This window comes from Micropterus dolomieu, linkage group LG07 (assembly GCF_021292245.1).
Source record: "Micropterus dolomieu isolate WLL.071019.BEF.003 ecotype Adirondacks linkage group LG07, ASM2129224v1, whole genome shotgun sequence".
Taxonomy (NCBI): domain Eukaryota; kingdom Metazoa; phylum Chordata; class Actinopteri; order Centrarchiformes; family Centrarchidae; genus Micropterus; species Micropterus dolomieu.
Genome location: NC_060156.1, coordinates 28,607,753 through 28,626,781, shown reverse-complemented (window position 1 = coordinate 28,626,781; position 19,029 = coordinate 28,607,753). Strand labels below are relative to the sequence as shown.

General features: G+C 39.8%; 2 protein-coding genes across 2 annotated transcripts; both read left to right on the top strand.

Annotated features, from left to right (window-relative positions):
* The first annotated feature begins 6,089 nt into the window (after positions 1–6,089).
* Positions 6,090–16,358, top strand: cops8 (COP9 signalosome subunit 8). Its single transcript, XM_046054242.1, has 7 exons — positions 6,090–6,280; positions 7,010–7,080; positions 7,550–7,598; positions 8,646–8,778; positions 14,501–14,608; positions 14,837–14,899; positions 15,784–16,358. Exons 1-7 carry the CDS (start codon positions 6,188–6,190, stop codon positions 15,861–15,863), a joined length of 597 nt encoding a protein of 198 aa, XP_045910198.1. The 5' UTR covers positions 6,090–6,187; the 3' UTR covers positions 15,864–16,358.
* On the top strand, positions 9,855–11,954 carry trim63b (tripartite motif containing 63b). Its single transcript, XM_046054241.1, has one exon. It carries the CDS (start codon positions 10,481–10,483, stop codon positions 11,528–11,530), a length of 1,050 nt encoding a protein of 349 aa, XP_045910197.1. The 5' UTR covers positions 9,855–10,480; the 3' UTR covers positions 11,531–11,954.
* Positions 16,359–19,029: the final 2,671 nt, after the last annotated feature.

The window sequence follows — 19,029 nt, the reverse complement described above, 5'->3', positions numbered from 1 at the left end:
TGCACAAAGGCGGAGGTAGCGGTCCAGCTGCTGGGTTGTTGCCCTCCTACGGCCTCCTCCACATCTCCTGATGTACTGGCCTGTCTCCTGGTAGCGCCTCCGTGCTCTGGACACTACGCTGACAGACACAGCAAACCTTCTTGCCACAGCTCGCATTGATGTGCCATCCTGGATGAGCTGCACTACCTGAGCCACTTGTGTGGGTTGTAGACTCCGTCTCATGCTACCACTAGAGTGAAAGCACCGCCAGCATTCAAAAGTGACCAAAACATCAGCCAGGAAGCATAGGAACTGAGAAGTGGTCTGTGGTCACCACCTGCAGAACCACTCCTTTATTGGGGGTGTCTTGCTAATTGCCTATAATTTCCACCTGTTGTCTATTCTATTTGCACAACAGCATGTGAAATTGATTGTCAATCAGTGTTGCTTCCTAAGTGGACAGTTTGATTTCACAGGAGTGTGATTGACTTGGAGTTACATTGTGTCGTTTCAGTGTTCCCTTTATTTTTTTGAGCAGTGTATATAAAAAAGAGCAGCTGTCTTTTAGTTAAGATTGTTCGGGAACACCACTCACCTGGTGTATTTTTAGCTTAAGCTCGGTTTTATGCTTCGGGTTTCTTAGAGCCACCACGTCTGCAACTACTGTCCTCATTGTGAATGGTGAAATACAAAGCTCAGCGTGCACAGTGGGTGCCTGGTCACACAAATTCAGAGGTGCGTGGCCATGTGTGGCACGACTCTCCCACCTTGTAACAAATACAATTGAGATGACCTCAATGCTGGATGCAAAGTGACAACACACTGCTGGAACTGATTTTACACAAACAAATGTCTCACTTTGTTTTAGAGATAAAGCAGGTTTCTCCTCGGCTGGGAAAAGCAGTCAGGGTGAATCATTTATTCAGCCGTGCAATGTTACAGTTGAATGAGTTAAAAAGAGCAGAATTATACCCAACGCAATTGGATGAATCAATAATATCTGTTAACATGGAGTCCAAATCTAAGCTTCCCCAGTATTTGGTTGAAAAGTCAATGGATGCAAGTGAATGATCACACTAGACTGTGGGGGGAAAGTAAAAAAGGGTGAAAAGGAGGCTATGTCTAGTTTAAGTAAAGATAGATGGATTACCTGGGAAAGTGTTTTTGTTGTGTTCTGGCTCAATTTAGAATCAGTATTCTGTTCATTTGAAATGAATGGGTTGGGCCAAGAAAAATATGGGGAGCAATTACAAAAATGTGCTGCGGTTCTTTATTCAATAAAACATATTGTCATTATAAATGGTCACAAGAACAGAGAAATAGAATCTTCTATGTATCAATCTTTGTATATTGTATGTTTGAGCATCCTGAATTGAACAATACTGAATACTTCAAGTTAAAACTATCTACTAATTAGCTTTCATAAGGCAATTTCCATGAAACATTGCTACAGGATCGTGGACTTGTTAGCATCTGTGACTGTGTTTGTATGCTGAAGACCATCAACAGAAATAACTTTGACATATCAAAACCTTCCACAACCTTACCCTACCACATAAACAGTAGTGGAAGTACATTTACTTAAGTACTGTACTTGAATACAATTTTGAGCATATGGTATTTCCATTTTTTTTTAATAATTTCTGCTTCTACTCCAATACAATTCATCAATTTGAGGCAATGGAACTCATGGGGGATTATGGTGGATTGCATCCTTTGTGTTGGCCAAAGGTTGCTTCCCCAAGTGTAGGAGTTCAAGCATCTTGTCACTACTGTAAGGGTATGCTTGTGTCATCACTTGGTTTAACATTTTTGTCTCTGTTACAACACTCAGTACAAACAGGAATTGAACCAAAAATTCAAGCAATCAACTGAAACGGGGCATTCTGCATGATGAGTATTTTGATGTTTTACACTTTAAGTCACTTTTAATGCAAGTATTAGCATCAGTAGTGCTTTTATTCTGCACTGTGTTACTGCTATTTTTACTTAATTGAGTGAAAGATGAAACAATACTATGTTATGTGGAAAAAGGTAACACCTCAGTTTACTTTATTTGCCAGTTAAGTAAAAGTGAAGCAAACCAGCAATGGCTCTCAGCACATCTTCTCTTCTATAAACTCAGGCATGCATTCAGTGTCACTGAAAGCTATTTACAATTCAAAGATCAAAGCTGTAAAGTAAAGCATAACAGTTTTCAAAGGTGAAATAAAATCATTCCATATTGCCCGTAATAACTACTTCACTTTGTCTTCTCTTCTATGTTAGGCTATTAGAGACTTTAAATTAGGCAGCATTTTTCCTCACCACTCCCTGAAAGTCTGTTTTTGTGTACTGCTCTCCACATTTCAACATTTGGTTCGTTGTTCCAATTAACCATCTCTGAAACACACACAGAGATGTACACAAAGTGAACAGCAACTGAAAGCATTTTATATGAAGAATAAGGAACACACTAGTCATTATGAATTCCACTGATACTGCAGAGGTTGGTTCACAAAGCAAAACACTGAGATACATTTTAAGCAGAGAAGCCAAGAAAAAACTGTATATTAGAACTACTGTATTTAATTATTATTATTTACAACTGACTTTATTCTGTCATCTCTAACTCTACTTTGCAAACAGGTATCAACACATCTGTGAAGAACATGAAAGTAAACCTGACTGAAATGGCTCTTTATAAAATTGTGATTAAGCCTCCATTGTAGAAATAGTCTGACAACCTGGTCATGACTAGTTTGCAGTTTTAGAATCCACTCTTTAGAGAGGAAAGATGTTCTAGTATTTTTTTTGTGGTAATATTTGATTTCTTCATGTGTCGGCGGGATTCTCTTTAAGGACTTTTAAACTGTTACACCACTACTCTGCATTCCTCTGATCCTCTCCATTAGTCTGTCACTACAGGGATTCTGGTCTCAAGAAACTTAAATTATTAAGGATGTGACCAAAGCAACAATTGTCTGGGTTTGTCATAGACGGATTGTTTAATTCAAGTATGAGACAAAGGTTTGGCAAGGCAGGAACAGACTAGACAGCACATAACAAGCGACAATGAACCAATGTAGAAAGAACGAACGGAACACAGACATTAAATACTAAGGCAAATCATCAAGGTAAAAACAGAACAGGAAACAAAACTAGACACAGACAGCAAACACAGACATCTTCAGACTGAAACAGGAAACAAGGCAAGACACAGACACATGGGGTAAACAGACGGCACACACAGACAAACTGTTACATGACGGGAGACGAAAACTTGAACATACAAAGGCCGAAATGCATAAACAGATGAGGACATAGACAAAACAGACTGATAAGTGTACTAAAACTAGAACAAATGGCAACGGACCAGGATGAATGAAACAGAACATAGAATACACGGAAAACAACAAACTAGTAAAAGGATCTAAGACATGAACTAAGACATGAGGACAGGGGATGAGCAGTGTGAAAACAGAAGTAGACCAAACATAAAATCTACACAAGAATAAACAAGGCTGGACAGTAGAAACACAAGACGTGGAACCAAAACCCCCAAACCAAGTGGCAACGCTGAGGACAGTAAGCAGATCTGTCTTAGACTTGGAGTGGTCTGGATGGTTCTTAATGTGGCAGCAGATCAGAAACATTATATTGTACCTTTACCTGCAAACAAAAAGTATTACAAATCAATGCTCTGACACACAAGAACTGCAGTGCCTTTTTAAAACCTTGTAAATTATAAAAACTGAGCAATGCTGCTTTCAAGTGGTGACTTTAGTAACTGCATAATTATGCACTATAGCGCTGCAGTTCCACTTACAATGTAATCCACTCCTTTCTAAAAGAAAGAATGTGTGTGCATGGTGTGCCAGCGTTTATGCAAATGTTAAAGTCATTGAAATCATGTCTGATCACATGCAGTATTTTCAAATCTCACAAAAGGACTTATCACACAATCTTGGATTCACAAGACTACTATGTTCCAAAGATGCCTCAAAACCTGAATCTGGCAACCTGAGATTCTTCTGAATGTCCAGATTTTGCAGTTTATTAAGGAGTTTTTGAAAGATGCGCCAAAGCTTCAGTACTTGTTTTTGTCGTAGCAAAAGCCAGGCAGTAGCCAACAGTAAGTTTTTTCTCATGTGGATTGACTCCTTTTCAGGTACAGAAAGTAAATAATAGACTACTGAAATGTTTGTGCTTGAATTAGCTGTTCAGTAAAGGACACCCTGACATAGTGTAATAGAATACTGAAATTAAACTGACATTTGTTTGTTTATTCCATTTGTGGGTAAAGATCATGTGATATGACTCAAAGTTCCAAAGGTTTCACTGAATAAACCTTGTGGTGAGATAGTTTTGTCAACTAATATCACAGCATTGTTTGTAGTGATGCAGTCCTCTGAGAACCACGTATCTCTAGAAAGTCAGTTTCATGAGCTCAGTTTTCAGCTGTGTGACGATTCACTTTCCAGCTAATCCATACATACATTAATACATGGTTTTCACTGGACAGGAAGGGTATAAAATATAATCTGAGAAGTAACTAGTATAGATTTCAGACAAATGTGCTGGAGTACAATATTTGCCTCTGAGATGTAGTGGAGTAGAAGTGTAAATGCACTTACATTACATTAGTTGCATTCCACCACTGGAATTACTGCAACATCTTTATATTGTTGCAATTGGACATTAAAACTAGATTATGAAGTTTAAGAATAACTGAATGAATGCAAAAGCTCCACAAAACAAATATTGTAGTTGTTACCTGGAGGAAACAGGTCTTTAATCTGAAGCATCATAAAAGAGATGTGAATTTAAAATAAGTTTCAAACAGTAGGTGTAACATCATTTGGAAGAGACGTTTGAAGTGAGACTGTAGCAAACCACAAAGTTTTGAAAGACATTTAGGAAAATCATGCCCTTAATGCCGGTGACAACCTAAAGCCTTGGAACAGTAAGAAAGATGAATTGAGATTGCACATGTTTTATCCAATAACTTTTCTCTCCTGGATTTTATTCTCTATACTCACTGGGCCATGGTTTAATCTTTGGCTTTGAGATTTCTATCTCTTAGTGAGATAACTGAATCAAGAACAAAGAGGTAGTAACCATAAAACAAAACAAAACCCTCAATTAATTTGTAGGCAGGTCAGTGGGTAGGAGCACACATGGCATTTATTGTAGTAGTTTCATGTCTTTTTAGTATACTTGGACATCACACAAAATGTACTTCCATCCATCCATCTTCACCCGCTTATCTGGGGTTGTGTCTCAGGGGCAGCAGCTCCAGCAGGGCAACCCAAACCTTCCTTTCCCGAGCCACATTAACCAGCTCTGACTGGGAGATCATGAGGCGTTCCCAGGCCAGTGTGGAGATACTGCATAATCTCCACCTAGTCTTGGGTCTTCCCATGCCCTCCTTCCAGCTGGACATGCCTGTAACACCTCCCTAGGGAGGCGCCCAGGAGGCATCCTTACCTGATGCCCGAGACATCTCAACCGGCTCCTTTCAACGAAAGGAGCAGCGGCTCTACTCTGAGTTCTTCACGTATGACTTGGCTTCTCAATAAAGGAGACGCCAGCCATCCTCCTAAGAAACGCATTTTGGCCATTTGTACCCGTGATGTAGTTCTTTCTGTCATGACCCAGCCTTCATGACCATAGGTGAGGGCAGGAATGAAAATTGACAAAACGTACTTTTTCAGGAAAAAATATCAAAATATTTATTGGTGGATTTGTTCTTCTTTTTTTCTTTCTTTCTGTCAGAGGTGATGTGTAACAATAGTTACCGGTTCGAGTCCAGCTTGGAGCAGATACAGCCTATTCAATGTGGACGAGTACCTGGGGAGGTACCAGTTCACCACTGCCAAAGATGCCCTTGAGCAAGGAACCTCTAACCACTCAGGAAGCCTGACTACCTGGCAGCCCCCTCACTCTGACATCTCTCCATCTGTTTTAGCATATCTATAAGTCCTGTTTGTGCATGTGTTTGTATGTTGGACCTGTGTGTGCGCATAATAATAATAATATTAATAATAACAACAACTGAGTTTTTAAAAAAAAACAAAAAACATGGAATTTTCCACTTGCGGTATAAATAATCTTCTTTCTTCCATTTCTTTCTAGATCCTGTCGTCTGTGCTTCATCCAGTGGAGGGCAGCAACACCCCTGACGTGCTGCTAATCTACTGCTATTATACAGAGGAAGAAGTTTCCGATGCAACAGCTAGGCATCACCATGCCTACTGCTGTGATTATGGAGGAAAATTATGATAAATTATTAGAGCAGTGTGAAGCTCAAGAGCTCGAGGTAAGTAAAGTACTGACTCGTGATATTCCGTATTTTTTTCTGCCAACAATAAATGTTGTTTTATATGCTTTCTGCCTCTACAGGCTTGGTAGTGGTGTTTCTGACAGTTAGCTCATGACCGGTTTAGGCTAACGTTATGGCTAAGAAGCTAACGTGTGTTTCCACTAATGTCTCTCTAAATTTACTTTTAACTCACGCTGCGAGGTGTACATGTATAAGTGCAAGCAATGCCAACACAATCTGTCTTCATTAAAACTGAAGTGGCAGGTTTAGCGTTACTCCCTGGTTTTACTTTTAGCACTACTAGTAGCCAGTTAGCTAACATTGATAGCCACAGATCTCTTCGTTATGTTGGTATTGTAAACATAGCTACAGCTAATACTCAGTATTGTTGTGTTTAGACTCTCATAACGTGAGTCACAATGTTTTCTGGGTGGCGCATGGACACCTTAGGAGAGACCATGCACATTCATAAATATAGACATTGTGAGGTAAGTGACCAATGCTATAACGTTAGTAGAAGATAAGGAAAATAATAACACAGCTGACTGGACGGCTTACTTAGTTCTGGCTGTCGGAAGCAGTCGCTGCTAACGGTACATTAGTTAGCTAATGTCTATTAGCGAATATACTTCGAGATATACAGCATGGATTGTTTGTGGAAGTCACAATAGCTTGTTTTTTTACATATTGTTAGCTTCAGTCTTTAACTGCATTTATGTTTTACAGGCTCCAGGGGGCATTGCAACACCTCAAGTCTACGCTCAGTTGCTTTCGCTCTATTTACTTCATAATGACATGTAAGTCACCTGTGTCTGTCCTCACTGGCTGACAGGGGGTTCTCTCTGTCTCTACAGTAGCGGAACGAATTTGAAAAAATATGTTATTGCGATTATTTTGACTGAGAGACGATTTGCGTTCTCATTTTCATTGAAAAACATTTAAATGATTATGGCGTGATTTTCTTCCCTTTTTAGATGTTTGCTTCATGGATTGCACAATTCTTTCATATTCGTTCTCTATGCTGCCTCTCTATTAAATGTTAAATATCACAATTTAATTATCACTCAAAGCCATAACCAATCTGCCTCCTTACAAGGGTAATGGCAGGGCTTTCTGGAGCTGCTGAAAAAATAATAACCTGAGTGGGTGCCCTGTAGCTACCTGAAGGCTGTTCAGTTATATCACTGCTAACCCTGTGTTCTATTGCTGCTTGCACCTGCAACTTTATCCTGTGTGTTGTATAACTTGGTGATGTTGGTCCAACAGGAATAATGCCAGGTATCTGTGGAAACGGACTCCCCAAGCAATAAAATCGGTAAGCATGTTAAAACATGTAGACACGCTAAGAAGTACTACTGAAACCCATTTCAGTATACATCAGAATCAGAATCAGTTTTATTGCCAGGTATGTTCACACATACGAGGAATTTGACTCAGGATTGTACATTGCTCACGATGTGCTTACTTATACAATAATAAAATAATAATATAATAATAAAATAAAATCAGACACAAACTACAGAATAGACAACACTAATATACACACTATGAACAAAACAATATAGACATATTGACAAATAGTGCAGTAATCAGAGTGCAAAGGATGCAAGAGTAAACTATTCTCATTATGTACATGTTGAAGGTGGATATGATATACAGGTACACATACATGCATACATGTACACAGTGATACATGTGATGGTTCAGCTTGTGCTGCTTTATATGGAAAGCATTACCATATTTGCCAATTTCCAATTGTAAATACCAATTGGTAATTACAGCTCCGAACCATGTGCTTTGTATTTTTACTCTGAAATACCTCACTTGACAGTAAATAAAGTGTCTGAAAAGCAAAGAAATGTGGACATCTGACATCAGCTGAAGTTTGTTAGTCAAGTTGAACACAGAAAATGTAATACTTGTTTACGTGTTTAATTCACTCCTCTCCATGACCAACTCTGCTCTTTATAGAACATATCTCCGTTGTATGTTAATTAACTCGCTGTTAGTTACAAATGGGAACATTTAGCATCGCTGTCTCCTGACAGGTAACCAGAGCTGCTTTTGTTTTGCTTATGACTGTCAGCTGTACAATAAGAAATGCAATAATATTGTTGCCAGTCAGCTCAGAACTCCTTGTCAGATGTTGACGTTATCCGGTTGTATTAGAAAAAACATGCCTCATCTTGCATAAAAACTATACAGTTTGATGTTTTAAATGGACAGAACAGTTATAAAATGTAACCACTGTGATTTAGTATCCTAAGTATTTGGGTGTGACTGCTCTTTATAGTAGCATGAAAACCAATGCCTTGTAGCATGCTGAATGTGTTTGAATTGCTTGTCTGCATGTTGTATGCAGGCAAACCCTGAATTAACAGCTATTTGGGCTGTTGGCCAACGCATTTGGCAGCGAGACTTTCCAGGGATCTACACAGCCATCGCAGCTTTCCAGTGGTCAGAGAATATCCTTCCGGTCATGGAGGCCCTGCGAGGTAACAACAGCAACAGTTTAAAAAACATGTCTTATGTGACCTTTCACAGCTTTTTAGATAATAAAAACACTTCTAAATTATTTTTATATGCTTTACACATTTAGCTCTCTCATTGAAGTGAATAAAATATTTACATCTCATCTGCTTGATGTAGAATAACAATCAGCAGGGGGCACCAGCTGAACACAGTTTTGGCTATGATGCAACCCAGGGGAAATAACAAGTTGGGGATTTTTACTCTTTATAACATTTCCAGCAGTGTGACATATCAGTTTCCTGAAGGCTCGTTCAAGTAGTTACAAGACAACACTCTGAATAAGATATTGTTTACATGCTCACAAAAAAACATAATTTTGAGAAATGTCCCATTTGAAATTATTGCCATCAAGCTGACAATTGTTGGGAAACAGACAGACTGACAGACCGACATTTTACTGTTACTTTACTGAAATTTGTTTCCACAGCCTGTACACACGCATCTTTATCATGTGATGGTTCTGTTGTGCAAGACTTTAAGAATAGCTTCTCCCTCATGTTTACGGTACTTTGTGTTCATCTGCCAAGGATGCTGACATATAGTATGTCATAAAACACTTGGACAACTATTGATTAGAATCAACGTGGAAAATTCCATGTTTGAATCTAAATGCTCGCATTTTACTGTTTTAAAAAGGTTTAAATAAAGCTGTTTTAAATTATGAATCATTTCTTTAGATACCCATGAAGAAGTTAGACATTTTTACAAAATGAATTGGTACATTCTGTGTGTTACACTTTCAATTGACTAAGTTAAGACAACCATCTTTCCATTGTTGCAAAAATAACATTTTCATCTAAATAACCACTGTACTTGCCATAAACACAAGGCTCTAAATTAGAAAAATAACACAAAGTGGGCATCACAAATGGCTAGAGCCCAAGTGATGACTTAGTTTTTCACAAAGAAAAACAAGTAAATCTTCATATTTGAAAAGCATTTACAAGGAAACGGTCGGTATAGAAAGACTTAATGTAATCAATGATTCTGTGAAACAGAAAATAATCATCAACATTTCCATTTAATGTAGTTTGTTGATTTCAATGTAGACATTAATGTAGACATTAATGTCAAACATTAATGTTATGAAAAAAAATCTAAAAGATAAAAAGTTACAGTTGGTGTAAAAGTTACAGTATTTTTCTGTAGTAAACAAAACAGGACATAGCAAACTACGTATATGACAACAAATCAAAAGAGATAAACTAGTCAAAACAACTGAGACACGGGATGTTTACACGGACTTGTTTACCATTTAGATTGAGCTCCCTCTCTCAGACGGAGCTCCTCTGAGCCAGTCACATGGACCCTGGTCTCTGCCCATTCTGCCACTTCTGTCACTGTTAGAGGGGACACAGTGCCCACTGGGACATGTGACACATGCTCTGGGTAGGAGGGGGGCATTTCTGTGAAAAGATCCGAAGGCAGCAAGCAGGCAGGAATGTGTGCTCTGGATGGTGGAAAGGATCGGATGTCATCAGCTGTGAGGGGCTGGTATAAAGGACAGAGCTGCTAGCTCTCAACCAGAATAGATATCGGCATTTCACAAGTGACAGTGCACACTAAGGATAAGATCATAGAGCCTTTATTTTAGTTACATTTTGAAACCAACAGAGAGCAAGTGAAGCTCTTAGTTTGTGTAGCTGTAAGCTGAACTTTTCCATTATGGACGTCCAGAGGACAGGATCTATGGTTCGGCCCCCGAGCCCCATGGATAGCCTCGAGAAGCAGCTGAGCTGCCCCATCTGCCTAGACATGTTCACCAAGCCTGTGGTCATCCTGCCCTGCCAGCACAACTTGTGCCGTAGTTGTGCCAGCGACCTCTACGACTCGCGCAACCCATACCGCTTTTCTGGTGGGGTCTTTCGCTGTCCTACCTGCCGGTTTGAGGTTGTGCTTGACCGCCATGGTGTGCATGGGCTCCAGCGTAACCTGTTGGTAGAAAATATTATTGACATCTATAAGCAGCAGCAAGAAGGCAGTGGCAGTGGAAACACAGAAACCACCCTGAAGCCTAAAGAATCCAAAGAACCGATGTGCCAAGAACATGAGGATGAGAAAATCAACATCTATTGCGTGACCTGTCAGGTACCCACCTGCTCCATGTGCAAAGTGTTTGGCCAGCATAAGGACTGTGAGGTGGCACCTTTAGCAAGTGTTTACCAGGCCCAGAAGGGTGAACTGAGTAATGCTATTGATACCCTGGTGGCCAGCAATGGACGCCTTCAGGCCCTGCTCAACCAGATGGAAGATGCCTGCCGTGCTGTGCAAGAGAATGCTCAGCATGCTAAGCAAGGGCTAGCTGAACGCTTTGACCTGTTATATGCTGTACTGGAAGAGCGCAAGACCATTCTACTAGAGCAGATTGGTAAAGAGCAAGATGAAAAGGTGGCAGCTCTGCGGGCTCTGGCTCAGCGTTATGGGGAACGACTGCAGGCTAGCACAGAGCTCACAGATACAGCTGTGAGGGCACTGGAGCAGGGTAGCGCTGCCGAGTTTCTGGTAGCCTCCAAGGGCCTTATCACCCAGACCAAAGATGCAGCTAAATGCTCACTGGGGGAAGAGAGGCCAGAGCCCGGCTTCGAGAAGATGGACCACTTCACTTTGTCGACAGAGCATGTTGAAGCAGTCCTGGCAAAAATGGACTTTGGAGTGGTTGATGATGATGATTTTGAGGATGCAGAGGAGGAGGAGGAGGAAGAGGAGGAGGAATAATGACAATGGAAGTGGTTATGGACTAGTAGGAAATGCTGTAATTTGTGCCTTTGAAAGTTTTTTTTTTGACACGTGTTTATGGCAGGGACTCTGCATTTGATGTTGAAAGAAATATAAGGTAATGGGCATAAATGGCTTGCCCTTTCAGTGCAATATTTAATTTCAATGTCGTATTCGTACATTTTCTTAACTTCTTTTTATACTTTTGTACTTCTGAACCAGTTAAATGGAAAGATAGGTCTAGATAAATGTAAATGTCTGAAGACTGATCACACTTCATTTTCCTCATATGTAGGTTAGGGAAGTAGGTAGTTGTGTTTTTCTCACTTTGTCTAACTGTGTGTTTAATTGGTGACCAGCTGATCTGCCTGTAATCACCAAATCTGTCTTTAATGGAATGTGGAATAAAGCTGCATGAAGTTAAGCATATATTTGCTTTATTACTAAAAACAACATGAGGTTTAATTTAAGGGAGTAAACAAAGGAAGAAAACATATGAAGATATTATTTTGGTCATAAACACATATCCCCAGTCTGTTGCTGCTCTTACTTGGCAATTGGCTGTATTTAAAAATAAAAGCCCTTGCCATGTCCTGTCTGCTTTGCCTTTGCTGGTGAAAAGTGGGGGCTATTTTTAAGAGGTGAGAGGGTGAGAAGTGATAGCGGACTTAGAATAGACTGTCAGGGAAGGACAGGCCAGGTCCTGTTTCTGCTCCATAAAACTCCTATCCTCCCACTCATGGACGTCTTGCTCAGCAGCTCCAGCCCAACTCCGGAGTGTCACAAGGGCAAACTAAGAAAGGCCGGTCCAGTTGCCACAAAAGTCATCTCCCAACACGCCATGGTAAAAATAAATGCCTTGCTAGGGACTGGGTTACAAAAAGTACCTTTGAAATGACCTGCTTGGCTTTGTTGGGAGCATTTGCTCAGAGTCCTCATTTCTTTTCTAGTATGCAGCCAGTCAGGTGCAAGAAAGTTGTCCCAACAGATGAAGCAGTTTTACAAAGTGAGATATACTTCACTTCTAACAGATCAGAGTTTTATACTAGCTAGAGAGAGGAAACAAAAAAACAACTCAGTCAGTCATCCACATTTCTCTGTGACCCGTCCATTGAGATAATCTGTTTTAATCACAAGTGTGGATTACTCTACAAACAGAACTTTGATTAAAACCATAACAAAATAAAAATGAAGTACCTTCAAACACAATACATAAACACTTCTTGAAACAGTTTTCCAAGTTAATACTTTCAGTCCTTCCACTTGTTTTTAGAAGAGTACAATAACAGGGTGAACAGGAAGCCCTTTGGACAGCAGGATGAGAAAGCACTTGAAAGATCCCCAGCCTTCCCCACACAGCTGTCTTTTCTCATCCCACTTGTTATTGTTACTGCTGCTAGCTGCTGCAGTAGACTGGGGACTGACTGTTGGTACACATACATCGTTGCTAGGCTATAAAACACGAAAGGCCACAACCCTGAGGCATTTACATGATAGCTGCAGGAGCAGCAGCAAATGCATGCCGCCGTCTCTCAAAGTTATCTCCACAAACTACAGCATCATGTCAAGTCAAGCTATATAAATAGGTCAGCTTTGGCATTTTAGAAGCCTAAGCCTGTGCCTGCTGATACAGACTTAGGTGTTTGTTGTGTATGCACAGCATATAACGTTGATGATTCATCTTAAGCATGCTTCATTTAATAAGATCTATTGTTAAATATGCTAGATTATGGAACATCTTAATTTCTTATTTAGGGCTCTATGATATCCGTTATAATTTTTCCAATATTACGTTTTTTTTTGTCATCAGAAAGAGTGCATAATCATGTGGTGGATAAAAAAACAAAACAAAAAAAGGTAAATTCATTAAGAAAATATAAAAAATATTGTATATATGCAGCAGTAGGATATTAAAATACTTTATTACTATTTAATGGGGTACAATTCACAATGAATGTATTGCAACAGCACTGTAAATAGGTTATTACTTGACCACTGACAATTTCTTCCCACGGGTCTTCTGCAGGACAGAAGCTACTCGAACACACTGTAATAAGTGAGTCTGACGGTCTGACTCTCACGTTCAGGTGCCGCGTCTCCTTGTTTACAAAGCTTGACTGGGTGTAGCTTTTTAATTTTTTCTAACAGAATATCTGACTCCGCCCACACGGCCATAAAGTCTTGCATCTGCCGATGTGACATCAATACCTAGCAGTGTAGTGTTTTCTGTTTGTATAGCTTAAGTGCTGGGGCGAATATTCTGCCTCCACATTTTGGCAGATTCCACAATATTCCCCATTTTACAGTTGATTCCATTATTAATTATCAAATTCCACAATTCCGTCTGCGTTTTCCACATTGGGCCCTACTTTTTCTTTTAGCTCATCGGTTCATCACTATCAAATCAAAGGTTTCCTAACAACAAAATGCACCATTTGATTTAAAATAAACCCAGGTGCTCAAAGCAGTTAAAGGCAGACCACCAAGGTTTTGTTCAGAATAGCTTCATTTTATTTGAACCACAAACCAGCTCCTGTCAGTTGTTAAATTGTGTGTTTGTGTGTGTGTGTTTGGGGTGTCGAGGAGATGCAGTGGTGTAAGGAAGCACCTTCATGAACTCAAACACACAGAATTACCATAACCAGACCATAAGAGCATTCACATGACATTTTACCTAAACAGCCCCTGGCTTCCAAACCCTACATGTCAATCTTGGTTGTTATTCACAGCGTAGAATCCCCAGTGCTGTTGCTAATTAGTAGATTTGTTTACAAGAATCATAACTCTCATAACAACTTATTGTTCTCGTGTCTGCAGGTCCGCAGTAAGTTGCTGTTGCCCGTGAACTGTACATACATGCACTGTCTGCACTTTAAATAGAACCAGAGCACCGTTTTAGCACATATGCACTTCCATACTCATATGTACCTATCTGGTATTAATGCTCTGTGGTTAATGCATCCTTCACAGAGAGCACACGGCAAAGGGCGTACAGTCTAGTGGCACAGGCGTACACTTCCATCACAGCAGAGGATTTCGCTGCCTTTGTGGGATACTCTGTGGAAGAGGCCGTAAAGGGTAAGATTGAATTTACACAACCTCCTAATAGGAAATTTTATATCATCACTGGTAATTGTGTATAAATAATTCAAAAGATAAATATTTTGTAATAAAACAGATGCATTGTTTTTTTGTTTTGTTTTTTACAGTTGTCTACAGTAATTTAATGCATGTCCATCACATAACCATTTATACATTTGCTGATGGGGGTATTTTCTTCTTCTTTCCACCTGTCTTTGTCCTTAGGTGTGGTGAGCCAGGGCTGGCAGGCAGACCCCACTACCAGGATGGTGATGCCCAAAAAGCCAGGTAGGTGGCAGTATTGTGCTTTTAATTTGTACCCGCCATCAGCCCACCGTTGTGTTGCCCAAACGGTTTTCTCGTCATGAGTAATCCGGCACCCACCTTCCTCCTGCTCTAGATTTTATTACACATACATAAAAAATGTCGAGAGCTGAGATTTTGGAGCCATTTTAACTTCAATGAAAGACGAATGACATTGTCCTTTTTGCTATAATCTCTTGAAATTTGCTTACTTGTCTCATGTCCATATTTCCAAAACTTCCCTCATCCATTCCATTTTTCTTCTTCTCATGTGCTCCCTTATTTTGTCAAAATTTGTATCACATCATCACATGTCCTCAAGCCCAGAGAGCCACTGATTGATCCATCTTGGAAGAGAAACCTACTGATTTATGCAAACAGTAAAGGAGTAGGCTGCGGTCTGTCCTCTTCTCTGTAATCATTGGACATTGCTGCAGAAGCATCTGCTGCACACATGTCCAGCACAAAACGCTAACCCACTCACCATTAATCCTCACATGTCAGCCTGTTCCCCTTCCACACCGCCGCTAGGACTTAATATGGCTTGGTAATATTGGTGGTTGAGTGGATCTCACAGAGGAAATCTGGTTAGGATAGATGTGTTGTAATGATCTCCAGGCGGAGTGTCTCACACTCACATGGGGAGACGCTGTAGCGTTGTTAAACAGGTCATGGGGAAGCGGTGACCTCAGATGTTGAAAGTGTGGTTAACTTAGGCCTGCTGAGTCTGTCTGAGTTAAACCATCACACGTGTTCCAGCCACCGAGTTAAAGCTGGGGAGATGCAAGAAGATCGATAGTACTTGGCACAGTGAGAGTTCCCCTCTGACTCAGCTTCTCCTCCTCTGTCTCTTTCGTCTCTCTCAACAGATCCTCCCCCCGTCTCATTGGTTCCAAATGAGCAGCAGTTGGCCAGACTCACTGACTACGTGGCTTTCCTCGAGAACTGATAACCCACCACCACTGCCACCCTTTTCCCCTTGCTTGGTACAGAGGGGGCATACAAGTTTGGATAGACTCTTCTTACTTCCTGCAAAGTCCCACTGCCCTGATTAAGATGTACCAAAAACACACCTACCATCTTGCATGAATGCTGCAAGCTCTTCTCCAAGACCTGTTTGTTGACTAATATAGCTTCCCCTGTTAATTCATGTTGAAAATTTGGGTCTGATTTGAAAGGAGGTATTATAAGAAATATGTTTCCCATCACTGACAGTATGTTTTTATTGATAACCTGACAAACCCTGTACCACACAGTGGAAATACACAAACTAGTTTGTCCACTACATCCATTCTGTTGTAGCCCCTACAGGTTGCAGTGAAACTCATTATGTCAGGTAACAGAAGTCTTGGCATGCATGCATCACCGTGAGGATTTCGCTCCTCAGACCTCATGTTTTGAAGTTTATGTTTTGACTGGTGAATAAATCTTTTGCTGTTTCTAATTTAGTGTTCTTTTATTTCTTTTATTGATGGGTTTCATTTGAAGTTGGTCTTTACAGAGCAGGCTGGACTCAATCAAGGAGGAATATTTAATTATATTTGGCCTTCAGGGTTTACTGGTGTCACATTTGTCTCACATGAAAATAAGTTTGCCCTTTTCTGTGGCCTGGTATTAACAATTCATTTACATGAGGAAGAACATGTGTGAGGAAGCATATGACCAATGAAATACATTAGACCTTAGTGACTGGATATTAGAGCAAATAATCAGAATGGTTTGTATATCTCAAATGATATGACTTGCTTTGGAAAATGAAAGGAGAGAAGTAACACTAACCTTTTAAGTCCACAAACCCTCACATCTTGCATGAATTAACCCACCAGGTTACATTAACATGCACAGCAACTTTACTGTCAGTGGAAATATGGAGATATGGAGTTTCAGCTTGTTTCATAAATAGTTTCATCACTTCTTCAAAGTTTTAGTACAAGTCAGCGTTAAGTTGAATTAAATGAAGTAGTGATGGACTTTTTCTTAGACATATCTGGCTGCCATCTGTTCATCGATGCTACAAAATAGATTTCTGGTGGTGATTTGACTTGTATTTAAGTTTTAGTCCCCTTTGCGTCCTGTTTTGAAGAATAGTTTGAAACACACTGGATTTGATCTATAGTGCAGCTTGACATAAAAGGAAGTAGCAGACATTTGATATGATTATAAGTGAAACCACGTACACCAGGGCCATTCTTTCCATCTTCGTGGTGGCGAGAAACAAATTTATTTCCCTGACAGCGTTTGCTTTGTGTTAAAAATGGTACATTGAAGACGACTGCAAACATGGAAATTAACATTATGCTTACATTTGCTGTGTTGGTTCTTCGTTGCTCGCCTTGTTAAGTCTATTTCAGTAACAATGAAGACCACATCCTGTATGTAAATAAAAATCTTTTGTATTGTTTATTCTGTAATGTTCAGTGAACGTGGCTTTTTTGCTCATTCGATAATCAGTTGAATTCATCTTACTGGTTTATATTGTTCTCGCCTATATATAGAAATGTTACAGTCAGTGTTTGTGTATATGCTGTATAAACATGTGTTGATTCAAACCCACGTCCAGCCATGTGTTGAACCAGCATTGGCCTCATGACAGCGCAGCGTGCCAGAGTCAGTCAGCACAAGTGTGAGAAGAGAACTGATACCCTGTTCGCTCCTCTGTGTTCCTGCTGACCTCGAGTCTGTCACAACGGTACTAAATTTGTACACAGAGGCACATGCACCCACACAGATCTATTGGACGGCTGAAATGCTGAGCTGAGTTGCAAAGCCTGAGGTACGGAAGCCCGGGTTGTGTTTCCAGTGTGAAAGTATTACAGAAAGAACTTGTTGCACGTTCTAACTTACTGTATTCCAAGTGACTTATGCTTATTCAATTGAAACTTTTGGAAAATGCAAAACTAAAGCAAAACATGAAATGACATGATGCAGGCCTCATATTCTGTAAAACGTGGATGCAGTCCTCTGTGTACCATATTAGGCATCGACAGGCATCTTTTCATGTAGAGAAACGGGTTATGTATTTCTGTGTCTGTTAATCACAGTGTTGGGCAGTAGGACACATTATTATGGTTACAGTAATATGATTACTTTTTCAGCAAAGAGTAGCATAATTTAAAAGTGAGATGAACCATCACATTTTCTAGGGGGTCCTCAAACAAACACAATCACAAGTGATACATACAGGAGATATACATTCATACAAAAAAAGGCTCTCCTTTACCAACCCTCCCGCACAACATTCCCAGAAACCTGCGTCACCCACACAAAGTACATAGAAAGGTACATACAGAGGAACATAACATAGCTTTAAACGTAGCTGCATTGTGTTTTGAGAAAAAGTAATAATGAATTGTAAAAGAGGCGTAATGAATTTTTGTTCTTCTGTTAGCAGGGAGGTAGTTTCTGTCAGGAGAGCTTTATATTTAAAGGCACATCTGCCAATTTCTTTTTTAGTTTTTAGGAACAAGAAAGAAAAAAAAGTTGCTGAGCGTGTCTAATAATAATAATAATAATAATAATAATAATAATAATCTTTATTTGTAGAGCACTTTTCAAAAACAAGTTACAAGGTGCTTTAACAAGTGTAAAGACAATAATACCCAAGAGACAATAATACAAAAACAATACAAGATAGCATGAAACAAACATGAAAACATTGAAAAGACTAAAATACAGATAAATATAAAATTAGTAAAATACAATAAAATAAAAGGGATAAAATAAAGTCATAAGATCGGGAAAGGCTCTCCTATAAAAGTATGTTTTAAAAAGGGACTTAAAAGAGTTCACTGACTCAGCCGACCTGATTTCCTCGGGCAGACTGTTCCAGAGCCTCGGGGCCCTGACAGCAAACGCTCTGTCCCCTTTAGTTTTCAGTCGAGACTCTGGAACAGACAACAGACCCCTGCCCGAGGATCTCAAGGTACGTGCTGGTGCGTATGGGACTAAAAGGTCAGAAATATAACAAGGCGAGAGGCCATGAAGAGCTTTAAAAGTGATCAATAGAATTTTAAAGTCAATTCTAAAACATACTGGGAGCCAGTGTAATGAAGCTAAAATAGGAGTAATGTGGTCATATTTCTTTGTTCTGGTTAAAAGCCTGGCAGCTGAGTTCT

What these genes read in the sequence shown, in the direction of transcription:
- trim63b (XM_046054241.1), top strand. Translation starts at nt 10,481, where the DNA reads ATGGACGTCCAGAGGACAGGATCTATGGTTCGGCCCCCGAGCCCCATG.
- cops8 (XM_046054242.1), top strand. Translation starts at nt 6,188, where the DNA reads ATGCAACAGCTAGGCATCACCATGCCTACTGCTGTGATTATGGAGGAA. An exon ending in GTGAAGCTCAAGAGCTCGAG is followed by an intron (nt 6,281 to 7,009) that starts GTAAGTAAAGTA and finishes TATGTTTTACAG; the next exon opens with GCTCCAGGGGGCATTGCAAC. An exon ending in TGTGGAAGAGGCCGTAAAGG is followed by an intron (nt 14,609 to 14,836) that starts GTAAGATTGAAT and finishes CTTTGTCCTTAG; the next exon opens with GTGTGGTGAGCCAGGGCTGG.